We start from the raw sequence: 13938 nt of genomic DNA, 5'->3' as shown, positions 1-13938 counted from the left end.
TTGGTAGACAGGATGAAGTAAGTTGGTTTTGCTTGTTTGTTACTTATTTTGTGGTTCCTATCAAATTTTATTTTCACTTCACAAGAACATATATGTATGTGTGTATGTATATTAGAACTTGGATCTGCCAGTGGAATGAGATAATGTGGAAACTATCAGATAGTTTTTGAAAATCAAACTTGTTTTCAAAGGCTAATTTAGGTTTGAGTTTCTGTATTTTGGATTTTGAAGAGAAATAAATTCTAGTAGAAGAATTTGTCTTGTTGAAACAGTCTGTTACAACTGTTAAAGGAAGGCTTCATTTTTGAGAAGTGTTATTTCACAATTTCATAATATGGTTGTATGATTTTATTACATTTTTGAGAATATGAAACTTGACCTTCATTTTAAAACTTGGGTTAAGAAAAGCTTCAGTGAATTTGCAAAAAAAAAAAAAATCCTCTTACAGCTAAATTCACATTTACATGTTTAAGTTTGTTTTATTCAATGAATAAATTGTTACATAATTTTTTATGTAACACATGACTATAATTGCATTACTCTGTAAATCTCAGTTTAATCACAAAGTTTTCTTACAGTATTTTTTTCACCATCGGAATAACCTGGATATAAGTGCTGTAATTAGAGAGGCGTATCGTCTCCTGGATACCACACCCGCTGATATCCATCCAGACAGCATGCTTGATGCTTTTGTTGCACTGACAAAAGGGCAATATCCGGTGTTTAATCAATATCCCAAGTTCATTGTGGACTATCAGACACAAGAACGAGAAAGAATACGGAATGATGAATTGGATTACTTAAGAGAGAGGTAATTCTGGTTGTTCTTTGATAAAAACAAAATCTGTTATAAAGGCTTTATGAAAAATACATGTAAATTATTAAGTAGTTGCATAAAATCAGAGTTTGAAGGAAATATCTTTAAAGATACTTTTGCATCTAGAAGTAGAACAATTACGTGTTAATCAGGTGTGCATTTTGTATTGTGGTTGTTCTTGGACTTTTAAATTACTGTTTCCTTGTTTGCTTTTTGTTACAATAATAAACATTATCAACTTAGGCAGGCAGTTGAAGAAATGCAAGCTGAAGTAGACCAGCAAAGAGTTGAAGATGAAGCTTGGTACCAAAAACAGGAACTGCTTCGTAGAGCTGAGGAAACAAGGAGAGAAATACTCTTACAAGAGGAGGAAAAGATGATACAGCAAAGACAGAGGTGTGTTTAGCACTTTGAAAAAAGCTGGACATCTGAGTTATTTTAATAATTTGTATTACTTTCATTTTTCACTACTGTGAAATTATATATAGCCTCACTATATATGTCATTACCCAATTCTGCTATTTCCATTAAGCATATATTTAAGTTAATAAAAAGAAACTGTAATACACTTTTCAAAAAATTGGCCTATAGTAAAATGTAATTCTAAAACTCTACTGAGTATGATATAACTTGCTCTGATTATTCAGAAGTAATACATGATCTAAGGTACCTGGAAGGATATTGTTACTTAGAAATGTTATTTTACAGTGGACACAAATGCCTTGTACCACAGTGCTGGGTAAATATGTTTCAAGTCACACAGATTAAGAGACAATTTTTAAGTCTCACAGGTATGTTTAAAACACAGTTTTTAAAAATTATGGAAAATTTTAAAATTTAAATTTTAAAATTAAAAGAGGAGCATGATTTTTTCCATAATTTTTAAAAATTGTGTTTTAAACATACCTTTGAGTTAAGAATTGAAACATAGAATGCTATTCTCATTGTGCATTTCATACTTTGGAGGATGGGGAAAGAAGTACTAAATGCTTATTCAAAAGTATGCTACTCAAAAGTAAGTATTGCCTTAAACATAAGGCAAAATGTTTAAGTTGATTAAGATTATGGGATAAGTATTAACACTAACCCTAATTGTTAGGAAAATCACTTTTGTAAGTGTTTATTGATTATTTTTGGATAGGACTTTATGAAACAGATTTATGGTGTGGGTTAAAAAAAATTACTGAACTGAGCCGTTAGCCTTCTGCAAAAATTCTAAAAGAATAATCATACATAATCTTTGGTAACATCGGAGTATTTTTTTGGCATTCTTTTCTCAAGTAAAAGATATCAGTTGTATTGAAGTGATCTGAGTAGTAGACCTGTTAAAGAGAACGTTTAAGTATGAAGAAATAGCCAGGTTAGCTGTAATTTGGCTACAGTCACGTACACTTGTCATTTTCATGAATGCAGACTTGTTTTCTAACTGAGCACTTTTCATTGTATTATAAAAATAGCCATGTTATGATGGCACCAGTTAAATTGGGAAAGCAGGCTAAAATAGGTTTCAGGCCTTTCGTTGTTGTGGAACACAGTATTTTTCCATTTAAATACATATTCGGAAATGATTTTATTTATTCCTCTTGATGTATTGTGTGTTTAAGACTAGCTGCTGTGAGAAGAGAGTTGAAAGTAAAGGAAATGCACTTACAAGATGCTGCAAGAAGACGTCTCCTGCAGCTTCAACAAGATCAGCGTGAAATGGAGCTAAGAAGACTGGATGATGAAATTGAGAGAAAGGTTTATTATTCTTAACTCTCATACATTATCTCCACTTACTCTCATTTAAATGTAACAAATACCTTCAAGTTAAATATTGTTCCTAGAATTCACAATGTATACTAAATAGCCCCTTTAGTTTTATATAGTTTCCCCCATCCCCCAGCTATTCTTACTCTCTTTTGTATTTTATTAATAGTTAAATATTTTAGGAATTTCAGGAAAATGAGTCAAGTTGACAAGGGTCTTTGATGACTGGTTCTCTAAAAATGGAAATATCAATTAACCATGAAGTTAATTGTGAAGTAAGGGAAATATATTTTTTAATATAAAAATTTACACATAGCCTAGAATTAAAAATGGACCTCCTCCACTCTTCTCTTATTTCATCCCCAGAGATAAATTATTTTTTATGGTTGCATAATATTCCATTTTATGGCCATGTCATTGGTTATTTAATCCTCTGCTGTTGGATATTTAGGTTGTTTCCAGTATTTTGCTGTACAAAACAGTGCCAGACTGTACATTCTCAGTACAAATCTTTGAGTACTTCCACACAGTTTTGTTGAGTAAATTCCAAGGAATGTCAAATTGTCCTCCAAAGATGAAACCACTTAAGCTGTTTTAAGAGTATAAGACTACTCATGCCCTAGTCAATTTGGAGTGTATCAGTCTTAGTATTTGCCAGTCTGATAGGTGAAAAATGGTTTTTGGTTTTGGGGTAGGGTTTTTTTTTGCTAATGATGTTAACTATCTTTTCATTTACCATTTGTAGATCTGTAAATTGCATAACTAAACCATTTGTTCATCTTTCTACCAAGTTACTCCTTTTCCTGTCAGTTTACACAGGCTCTTTTATCATTTGGGGCAGCAGTGTCCAACAGAAATATGTAAGCCATGTGGGTAATTTTAACTTTTCTAATGGCCACATTAAAGAGTAAGAAGAAATAGATGAAATTAATTTTAATAACATTTAACGCAGTATATTTGAAATTATCATTGCAATATGTAATTAGTATACAGACATCTTTGAACTATTTTACCTTTTGTTTGTACTAAGTCTTTGAAATCTAGCAGTCAGTTAATACTCGCTGCAAACCTCAGTTAGGACTGGTCACATTTTAGGTGTTGGGCAGCTACCCAGCAGACGGTTGGGGCATTCATCCTTCCGTCTGTTGTGAATGTTCTCCTTGTGTTGTGTTCTCTGTGTTGCATGTCTCTAAGAATGTTTACAGTGTCTTTTCTTCATCATGTAAAATATGTTAATTTTTGGATAACCAACTTCATTAATTTTTTATGATGTCTAGGTTTTGTGTCCTGTTCATTAACTTCCCATTTAAGGTTGTATTACCATGGCTCTAGTGGTAAAGAGCCTGCCTGCCAATGCAGGAGACGTTAGAGACGCAGGTTCAATCCCCAGATCAGGAAGATCCGCTGGAGAAGGAAATTGCCACCCACTCCAGTATTTTTTGTCTGGGAAGGTCCACGGACAAAGGAGCCTGGTGGGCTGCAGTCCATAGGGTTACAAAGAGTTGGGCCCACCTGAAGTGACTTAGCACATTACTATTACCACTTATGCAGTTTTTTTCTAGTTCTGTGTTTTTCTGTTGTTTTTTTTAATCTCTGTCTTAAGGATCAGTAGATTATTGTGCACCAGCACATCTGACTCTTATAAGACCACCTGTTTTGTAAGGCTCATCATAAGTTAGAATTGTTTTAACATTTTTCAGTGGTTAAGAAAATCAAAGAATATTCCATGTCATGAAAATCATACTAGATTTTTTAAAACATATGGAATTCAAACATCAGTGACCATAAACACAGGTTTACTGGACCACAGCCAACACCTGTTTACATGTTCCTTCAGCTTCTTTCGTACTACAGTGGCAGAGGCAAACAGCTGAAACAGACTACATCCCACAGAGCCTCAAGTGTTTAACTCTGTGACCCTTTCCAGAAGAAGTTTGCCAGCCCCTGATGTCTGAAAATTATTGATAAATGTAAGAAATGAGTTAGGGACCAAGCTTACTTCTTCCCAAAGGCACGTCAATTTTCCCAACAGCTTTTGTTGAATATGAGCAAAAGTCATTAGTCAGCTGTTAATAATAATTAACAGTTATTAAATGTTCAGTTCCCTTATAAATTTGATCTCCTCCTAAGCCAGTCCCACTGTTGGAATAACACCTGTGTAATGTTTTGCTAATTAGCAGGCCTCATTACTTTTCAGTTTTCCTCAGTATTCTCGTGTTTATCATTTCAGATAGACTGAAAATTTTCTCTCTCCCCCCTTCTCTCCCTGAATCCTCCCATCCTATTGGAATTTTTATTAGGATTGCATTGAATTTATAAACTAATTTAGAGTTTAAAACTTGGTTTTGATCACATATGAAATTTTTTTATATATTAATCATTTTTTTATAACATGAGATAATGCTTTGTTTAAAGCCAACTAATTTTAAATTCTTTAAAATCTAATGATTCCTTTTAATAATCTCATCTAGTAAATGAGGTTGATAATTCATTATTCTAGAAAAGTCTGTTCTTCCCCAAAAGTAATTTCGGGCTTAGAACTCTGTGATCTCTTTATTCCTTTGAGATAGTGAAGGCAGTGTTTTGGTGAAAGCATCCTGTCAAGTCCTTTCAGTGGCGTGATCAGCCTTTGCCTCCCCTTCCAGCCTCTTGCCCTTCCAACTCCCTGTCCTGACAGTGAGCTCTGAGCCTGCTAAACTGCAGGAGCTTCTCTACTCACAATTCAGGGGCCAGCAGGAGAGACTTCTTGAGTCCAGAGTGACACATCTGTTAGTAACGAGCAGAGTTGATCTGTTCTGCTGTGGTACCTGGCTCTTTGTACCTCTGAAAATTCATAAGCTAAAGAGTTTCTGTAATTGAATTTCCTAAAAAGCATTCTTTGCTTTGCCAAACTTCTCCTCTGCCTTTTAGCATTGTAACTGCTCTTGGTCCATCAACTCAAGTGTCCCTACCTTTGAGCTAACTGCTATCTCAGGAACCTCTTTAAGTTGAACTGGTTTTCAGTCTGTGGTTTTTTTTTTTTTTACTCCTTGGATGTATGTCCTTGCACATCCCACTATATTCTCATTTTTACTGTTTCTCTGATTATATTTGATAGTGTGCCTACAATATCTAACACTTTGCCTTATGCACAGAAATAGTAATGTAGTCATTAACTGCTTATTGGTTAGATGATATGTTTAGATTAGATGCTAATGGGTTTTACTTTTTGTTCGGAAACACATATTGTGTTATTCTCACCCCCCAAAAAATGAGGACTTTAGGCAGCCAAGTATTTAAGACACTTCCCAAGATTCTCTATGTAAAGAGTCCTTTATCCAAATCCTCTAGTGTATAGGCGTGAAATGCTTCCAAGTAATCAGATATTGGAGAAAGGTGAACTTTAAATTGGCTGAATCCAAGCAGGGCACACACAGGTTGACTAGACCACAGTACACTTTGACTTGGAGTTACTCGTTGCCAAACTGAATTTAGAAAAGTACAGTTTAATCAAAAAGAACATTAAATAAATGTTATATCAAATAAGATTAAACATTTTATATTTTCATCCACTGTGAATTTAAATTGCTCAAGTTTTTCTAACTCATAATATGGCTAATGTAGTATGGAAAGAACTGCCATCTGTTCTCCCAGCCTGGGCAAATGAGCATATGGTAATTGTGCTTTCTTTTTTAGAAAATTACACTTAACTTTAACTCAAGACATTATTTCTGGATTCCACGCTGAATGTTAATATATTGTGAATTACTCTGGCTTCAAAAACCCAGTATCTATTATTTTTAAATGCTTTTAGTGGTTTGTTCATATTACAAGATTACTAAATCTGTTAAACAAAAATTATTTTTGTTATTTATTTTTGATATTCACAGTTTGTTATTTGGCCATAGGTACACATGAGAGATCGAGAAATTGCTGCCACAGCCAAAGACCTGGAAATGAGACATCTGGAACTCGAATCACAAAAAAGACTTTATGAGAAGGTATAAATCAACAGTTTCCAGTGTAAGAAAAGCAGAGCTTGTACAGACTCTTTTTAGGCTGTATTTATTCGAGGTTTTTTAATGTTCATTTTGTTTGTGTTTTTTCAAGAAGAGTATAGTGTCATCCAGGATTGTAAGGTAGCCAGAATGCACAGAGTTTGTTGTAATTCTTTAATTCATGTTTCTCTTAACAACTTACCCTAGTGTCTGAAGCACCAGATGTAAGCCCCAGATTTTGCCTCAGGATCTTTTACTAACTTACTAGGTTTTCTTATATCTGTGTGATTGTGACTGCAAAATTAACCCAGTACTTCACAAGGATCCTATAAGGTAAATCAGACAAGAGCTGTAAAGCACACTTTAAATTTGAACCTTCTGGAATCAAATCATCAGGTACCTACCTTAGCACATATAATTCAGTTTCCATGACACTGGAAAAGAAAACTTTGGTACTGATATAAATATTTATTACTGAGGAAAAGCATTACGTTGCTCACTTACTTGATGTTGAAACCATAAGTTTTCACTTCTCTCAACCCTCTTAAAGTCAGACTGAGTTTGAAATCAGTGATAACTACAAATATGTAACAGGTATTTGCATATGATATGCAAACATGCATGTGACTCTTTGTTGCTCACATTAAATAAGATTTAAAACATAGCATCCATTCTTCACTAAATCACTTAAGTTTCTGCACTGAACTTTTTCTAAATCTGAGCCCCAGAGATTGACACTTTCACTGAGTTTCTTATGATTTTGAATTAGAATTAATTCACTTGAACTAAGCTTATTTTTTTTAACTATCGTTTGGGGGAGGTGGGGTGGTGGCATCAGAAGCATGATTTCAGAATTAACAGAACATTTGCAAGAAAAATACAAAGAATTTCAAAATTTTTTCTCTTAGATTCTCAGATATTAACATTTTGCTAAATTTGCATTATTGTTCTCTTTCAATCTATATATACGCATTTTTTTTTTCCGAATTGTTTAAAAGTTGCAGACTTAATGCTTTTTTGCCCTAAAAAATTCAGTTTATATTTTTTAAAACCAAGGATTATTACACAATCATAGTACAATGATCAAAATCAGGAAATTAACATTATTTATTATAAAAAACCTTATTCACATTTTATCAGTTGTCCTAAAAATGTCCTTTAGAGCAAAACGAAATCTAAGATAATGTATTTTTTCAGTTGTATGTCTCTTTATTCTAAGTTGGAACCATTCTTGAGTCTTTATATTTTATGACATTTATATTTTTGAAGCATACTGGCTAGATATATTGTAGAATGTTTCTCAATTAGACTTGTTGTTTACCTGATGACTAATGATGTGAAGCATCTTCTCATGTGTTAATTGTCCATTTTTCTGTCTTCCTTGGAGGTCATGAGATTAATGTCTATTCAGAATATATAGGACCATACCTTCTCAGTTTTTATTATATCATGTCATTTTTTGTTGAAAACAAGATATTTTAAATAACAGGACAAATCTGGAAATCAGATTCTCTTCTTTCCCTAGGGTTTCTTGTTTCTTTGCTTAGTGACTTTTCTAAATTCTATAAAGTATTTTCTGTCATGCATAGTCACTGAAATCTCTACTCAGGTAACCTGGTGACTGGACAAAGATTTCCTTAGGTCCCTTGAACCAGTAAGCCTCCAGCCTTTGCCAAGGGGCTGTGTGTGGATCACATTGTGACACACCTTCCACACTCAGCTAGGCAGTTGACAGCTCTTTTCATTTGTAAAACTGAGGTTTTACAAAACCTCAGTTCACCAGAGTTGAAACCTTAGGACCTTCTCAGGTCTGAGCATTCACACAGCCCTTGGCATGTGCACATTTTGACACACGCATGTGCCTTCTAAAGCCCCAGAAATCCACTGGAGCATTTCAGAGCCCCGTGTAGACTTCCAGTTCCCCAGCTTTTCCTACCGAGCTTTTTGATTAGCCTGTTGTTTGCTCTGTGACCCACTGCCTCAGACAGCCACGATGTTCAACAGTTTCCCCTGTTGGTCTTCAGCAAACATCCCCAGGGAAAGGCTGTACATGAGTTCTGAGTCAGGTCAAGTAAAAACAGCTTTGGGAGGAGGGTCTTCCAGGTCAAGTGATGACAGTTCTCTGGGAATGGGAGTTTGAAGGACCTCCATTTTGCCCCCTCCATTGACTGCCAGGCTACCAGTTTTCAAGGCCAGCGGCAGAACTTAGGTGTGGCATGGAATGGGAATAACATAAGTTTAAAATGCCATAAAGTGCATCTAAGATTCAGCCATTTTCTATGAATAAATGCTCCCCAGATTGCTGCAAGCCTTCAGTTAGTTTCCAGAGTTCTGAAAAAGCTTGTTTTGCCAGTGATCTCGGTGCCTTTAGAGATGAGAATTTTCAGACATCGTTACTCTTATTTCCACTGGTGTCACTCACCACTGTTTGCTCTTTACTTTGAAAATTAGATGATTATAGTTTAGGTATTCTAAAAAACAGAAAAATCATTTTTGTGTTCTAGCATTATTACTATATCGATTGGTGACTTTTTTTTTTTTTTAGCAGAATCTCTCTAGAAATCAAGAAGCTGTTGCAAAAGAAATGAAGGAAAATGCAGATGCCTATAGACAGAAAGTGGATCTTGAAGAACACATGTTTCATAGACTGATAGGAACCGATCAAACTCAGAACCAAAAAATTCATAAGGTAAATATGGTAAATTTAGTGTCTATAGAGGGGAGAATTTCCATCTACTGTTCTTTTTAAAGAAGGAATTCAATATTGAACCCTATAAAGTTAGATTCTTTGCTTCAGTCATCACAATTCCTAGAAACTCATTATTTTATTTGCAGGTTTCACTGACAGCATATCCATGTGTCTTTTATACTCCTTGAGAATTTCAGGACTTGTAAGAAAATACAAGGGAAATAACTTGGTGAATGATACTGTCCTACACTGAGTCTTAGAAATTATACCTGAGTAGATTAGTTGCAAAACATCAGGTCTCTGCCTGGTATATAAGCCAGCATTTTCCAGGTGTATTCTGTAGAATATCAGTAACTTAGTGTTAAATAAAATGGAGATGACAAGTATTGAAAAAGCTGTCTTAAAAGTTAGGCTTTTTCATGCCAGATTTGAAGATATATGGCACATTGTGAATCTTTGAGAAATTTTCTTAAACTTATAGAATTTTGGGGGGAGTATCCTTTCAGAAATGCTGACTTAAATGAATTGAAATGGAATTCGAGGCCTTCAGGGAAGAACTTTGTTATCCCTTCAGCAAAATGTTAAACGGGTCTATGGCGGGGCCGGGCCTTGTCCCAAAAGCCAGGAATAAATGTAAGATTTCCCTGCCTCTGTTCTGTGCCTTGACTGTTTCCCCAAGAATAACGCCCCCTGCCTTTTTTCCTTACAGGCTTTTGTCCAGTCTGTAAGATACGTTCTTCTGACTCCTTTTCAAAGGATTAAAACATGGAAATTATTTAATTCTCCCCGCCCCTTAGCGTAGAAGTTCTCAACCTTGGCTGTACATTAGAACCACCTGGAGAGTGCTCTGGAAGTACCAGTATCCAGCTGCTCCAGAGATCAATTTAGTTGGTTTGTGCTGGAGCCTGGATATTGGTTTAAACACTGAGGTGATGCTAATATGCAGACAGGATTGTGAACATCTGTACTGGACACTTGGAGACACTGAATGGATGTACCATATTTTATGTAGTCAAGTCTGATCTTGTTTCTGAAATTTACAAATTCTTAGTTAATTGAAGAAAATTTGGCGAAAGCGGAACAAGCATGTCTAAATACTGACTGGCGAATTCAAGCTTTACATAAACAAAGGTGCAGTGATCTACACCGAAATGAATGCTACCAGGAAATAGCTAAACTCCTTCGGAAAAACAGGAAGAAAGAAATAGAAGTATTAAACGCCATGATGGAAGGGGAAGCTAAAAAGGTAAGAATGATGTTATAAACTTCTTGTTAATTATTTAAATCTTGAAATAGTATGTAATCAAGTGGCAAAAGCATCAAACCAAATAATTTTTGTTGGAAAACACCTTAAAGATGATCTAATTTTAATAGGTATTGCTCAGAAAGTCCAATATTGATGCCACCTAAGAATGACTAACCCACTGCAGTGTTCTTGCTCAGAGAATCCCATGGACAGAGGAGCCTGGCAGGCTGCCATCCGTAGGATCGCAAAGAATCAGACAGGACTGCAGCAACTTGGCATGCACACAGGCAAGAAGGACATGACAAGAATGAGTGTCTTTCTCAGTTACATCAGTGTCTCAACTTTCCAGCTTCCTGTATTTGTGCTGGCTCATTGTATACTAGCACTTTAATTCACTGAATTTTTTATACTAATAACATAAAAGACTTTGAACAGTTAGGAAATATATAGAGAGCTACTAGTAACAAAACCCAAAATAACTGTAACTACAAGCAAGATAGAAATATTTTTCTTTTTCACATGAAGAAGTCTGGAGTAGGCAGTCCAGGGTTGGTATCCTGTCTCCAAGATCATCAGGAAAACTGCATCCTTGAACTTCTCTGCACGACTTCCTAGAGTATGTTTTTCATTCGCAAGGACACCTTTCCACCCATTAATTTTAAAAACTCAAAAAAAAAAAAAAAAAAAAACCAAAACACCTCAGTCCCTTAATATTTGAGATCTGAAATGTACTGAAATGAATTATTTCAGTGACAGCTGTGACCTACATGTTTACATGGCACTGAGGCTTTGAGTGGTAGGGACGTCAGAAGTGCCTCTGCTTTCAAGGCTCTTCAACAGCCTTGAGCCAGCATAGGGACCCAGATTACCTAATACCAAGGAGAGGAAACAAACAGGCTTATTTCACTGTAGGAACTTGCATTTAGCACAATCATTATGTCATTTTTTTTTATTGTATCTAGTGGGAGGAAGCTGAAGAAAAAGACTTTCATTTGAAATCAGAAAAGAAAACTGCTGCTCTTTCAGATGCTTCTAGAAGATGGTTCCTAGAGAAAGAGATACATGATGCTCAGCATCCGTGTGATAAAGGTGAGCATTCCTTCACAGTGTTAAACATTCGTTCATTTCGTATGGTCTCTTATCATGGATAAATCCTTACATGTGTTTTGGCACTTCTAGTCAAATTATTGCTCAGCTGAAAGATAATCACTAGTTACTACTTTTTGGTTGGGAAGACTGGGCTGAGGAGGTGGGGCTGTTTAAAAAAAAAAAGCTCCAAGAAAAATTTCTCAACCATCCTATAGAATTCTGTTTTATTCCATGGTTCCATGGTCCTGCTGCTGTGTCGCTTCAGTCGTGTCCGACTCTGTGCAATCCTGGTGGACAGCAGCCCACCAGGCTCCACCGTCCTTGGGATTCTCCAGGCAAGAACACTGGAGTGGGTTGCCATTTCCTTCTCCAATGCATGAAAGTGAAAAGTGAAAGTGAGGTCGCTCAGTCGTGTCTGACTCTTCATGACCGCATGGACGCAGCCTACCAGGCTCCTCCGTCCATGGGATTTTCCATGCAAGAGTACTGGAGTGGGTTGCCATTGCTGGGCATCCCCTTAATATACTAGAATATAATTTGTTCCCAAAGTGCTATATCTAGTTAATTTTAGTAAAAAAATAAAGTGTGCTTTGTCCATAACTGGTCCTCAGAACAGCAGTACATGAAAGTAGCACGAGGAAACTTCTTATAGGATCTAATCAAACATTAGTTTATGGTGCAAGGCTTCCCTGGTGGCTCAGCTGATAAAGAATACACCTGCAATGCAGGAGACCTGGGTTTGATCCCTGGGTTGGGAAGATCCCCTGGAGAAGGGAAAGGCTACCCACTCCAGTATTCTGGCCTGGAGAATTCCATGAACTGTATAGTCTATGGGGTTGCAAAGAGTCAGACACGACTGAGTGACTTTCACTTTTCACTTACAGTGGCATTCAATGAAAAATCAAAATTGTAACTTAAAATTCTAAAACAGTACAGATACTCCACAGACTATACAGTCCATGGAATTCTCTAGGCCAGAATACTAGAGTGGGTAGCCTTTCCCTTCTCCAGGGGATCTTCCCAACCCAGGGGATTGAACCCAGGTCTCCTGCATTGCAGGCGGATTCTTTACCAGCTGAGCCACAAGGGAAGCCCAATACAGACACAGGGAACTTGTATTTTACTATACTTTATATTGTTTCAGTCTTTTATAAAATGTGTATGTATTACTTTTTAAAATAACAGCCTTATTGCTATATAATTCACATGCCATACCATTCACCTATACAAAGTTTATAATTCAATGGTATTGTATTACCATATATTAAATATATTCAGAGTGGTACAGCCATCACCACAATCAACTCTAGAACATTTTCAGCACCCCCAATAACCCCATGCCCATTTGCAGTCATACCTCATTTCCTGTCACTCCCCCAGCCCCTGGCAACCACTAATCTACTCTTGTCTCTGTAGACTTGCCTGTTCAGGAAATTTCATGTAAATAGAATCATATAATATGTAGTCCTTTGTATCTGACTTCTTTCACCTAGATAATGTTTTGAGGTTCAACCATGTTGTAGCAGGTATCAGTACTTCATTCCTTTTTAATGCTGCGTAATAGTCCACTGTATGTGTATTCCATGTTTTATTTATCCATTCATTAACTGGTGAACATTGGGTTATGTCTAGTTTGGGGCTTTTATGACTAATGCAGTGTATTACCTTAATTACTTTTGTAGGGCACAAATTTGAAAAGTAAAAATAGAAATTAGATGCTATCATGCTCATTTAACTAGGCTACTTTTGAAACCCCTCATTACCTCTCATGCTTTTGAGTTTAGGTCTCAAATAGTACTCAGAGCCCTTAGGCAAGCTATGTTTAAAACCTGCTTGTAGAAGACCCCAACCACTGGAGCCGCCTTACTCCCTAACCCTATCACACTGACCTCTACATTAGAAGAAAACAATAGACCCTTTTCAAGAACCTCTGAATTTAGAGATAGTAAAAGGGAAGAAACTGCAAAAGACTGCCTGCTCCGTAGTCTGCCTGCATCTGGGTCTCCCACCTCCATGGTGTCTTCCTGTTCTGTCCCCTACGTTTTGTCGACATCCCTGAGTTTCACCAATCACAGAGTGTGTGGTTGATAATCATCTATCTTCAAAAGGCATATGTATAAGGATTTGATCATTGCCTTAATCAGGGTATAGAAATTAAATCCATGTCATTTAATCCTAAAACCAGGGGATAATCGGCTATAATTAGGAAAATGGCATTTTGATCACAGGTGCTTGCCTTGGTTTGTCACTCAGAGCTGGAAGGGAGGCAGAGGAAGTGGAAACAGGCAAGTGTGCCAACAACAGACCGGTTATTTAAATGTTGCCTAGTGCCGGTCTCTCTTAGCAATGGGGAGGATATTCTTACCGTTTC

General features: G+C 36.3%; 1 protein-coding gene and 1 long non-coding RNA gene across 10 annotated transcripts in view; one reads left to right on the top strand and one right to left on the bottom strand.

Annotated features, from left to right (window-relative positions):
* Positions 1–13938, bottom strand: part of LOC109568534 (uncharacterized) — a 53445-nt gene that overhangs the window by 24607 nt on the left and 14900 nt on the right. The window lies entirely within an intron of this gene.
* TBC1D31 (TBC1 domain family member 31) overlaps positions 1–13938 on the top strand; it is a 67089-nt gene that overhangs the window by 45727 nt on the left and 7424 nt on the right. For 5 of the 7 annotated variants that reach the window (XM_019973888.2, XM_070802498.1, XM_070802499.1 and 2 more), the window contains 7 exons: positions 579–811; positions 1061–1213; positions 2422–2557; positions 6454–6546; positions 9089–9232; positions 10284–10478; positions 11441–11567. In XM_019973888.2, the coding sequence (XP_019829447.2) occupies positions 579–811; positions 1061–1213; positions 2422–2557; positions 6454–6546; positions 9089–9232; positions 10284–10478; positions 11441–11567 (1081 nt within the window). The remainder of the gene's footprint in view (positions 1–578; positions 812–1060; positions 1214–2421; positions 2558–6453; positions 6547–9088; positions 9233–10283; positions 10479–11440; positions 11568–13938) is intronic. The other 2 variants (XM_019973889.2, XM_070802500.1) reach the window with 1 other exon arrangement.

Source organism: Bos indicus, chromosome 14 (genome assembly GCF_029378745.1).
Source record: "Bos indicus isolate NIAB-ARS_2022 breed Sahiwal x Tharparkar chromosome 14, NIAB-ARS_B.indTharparkar_mat_pri_1.0, whole genome shotgun sequence".
Taxonomy (NCBI): domain Eukaryota; kingdom Metazoa; phylum Chordata; class Mammalia; order Artiodactyla; family Bovidae; genus Bos; species Bos indicus.
This window is presented reverse-complemented; position numbering and strand designations above follow the sequence as displayed.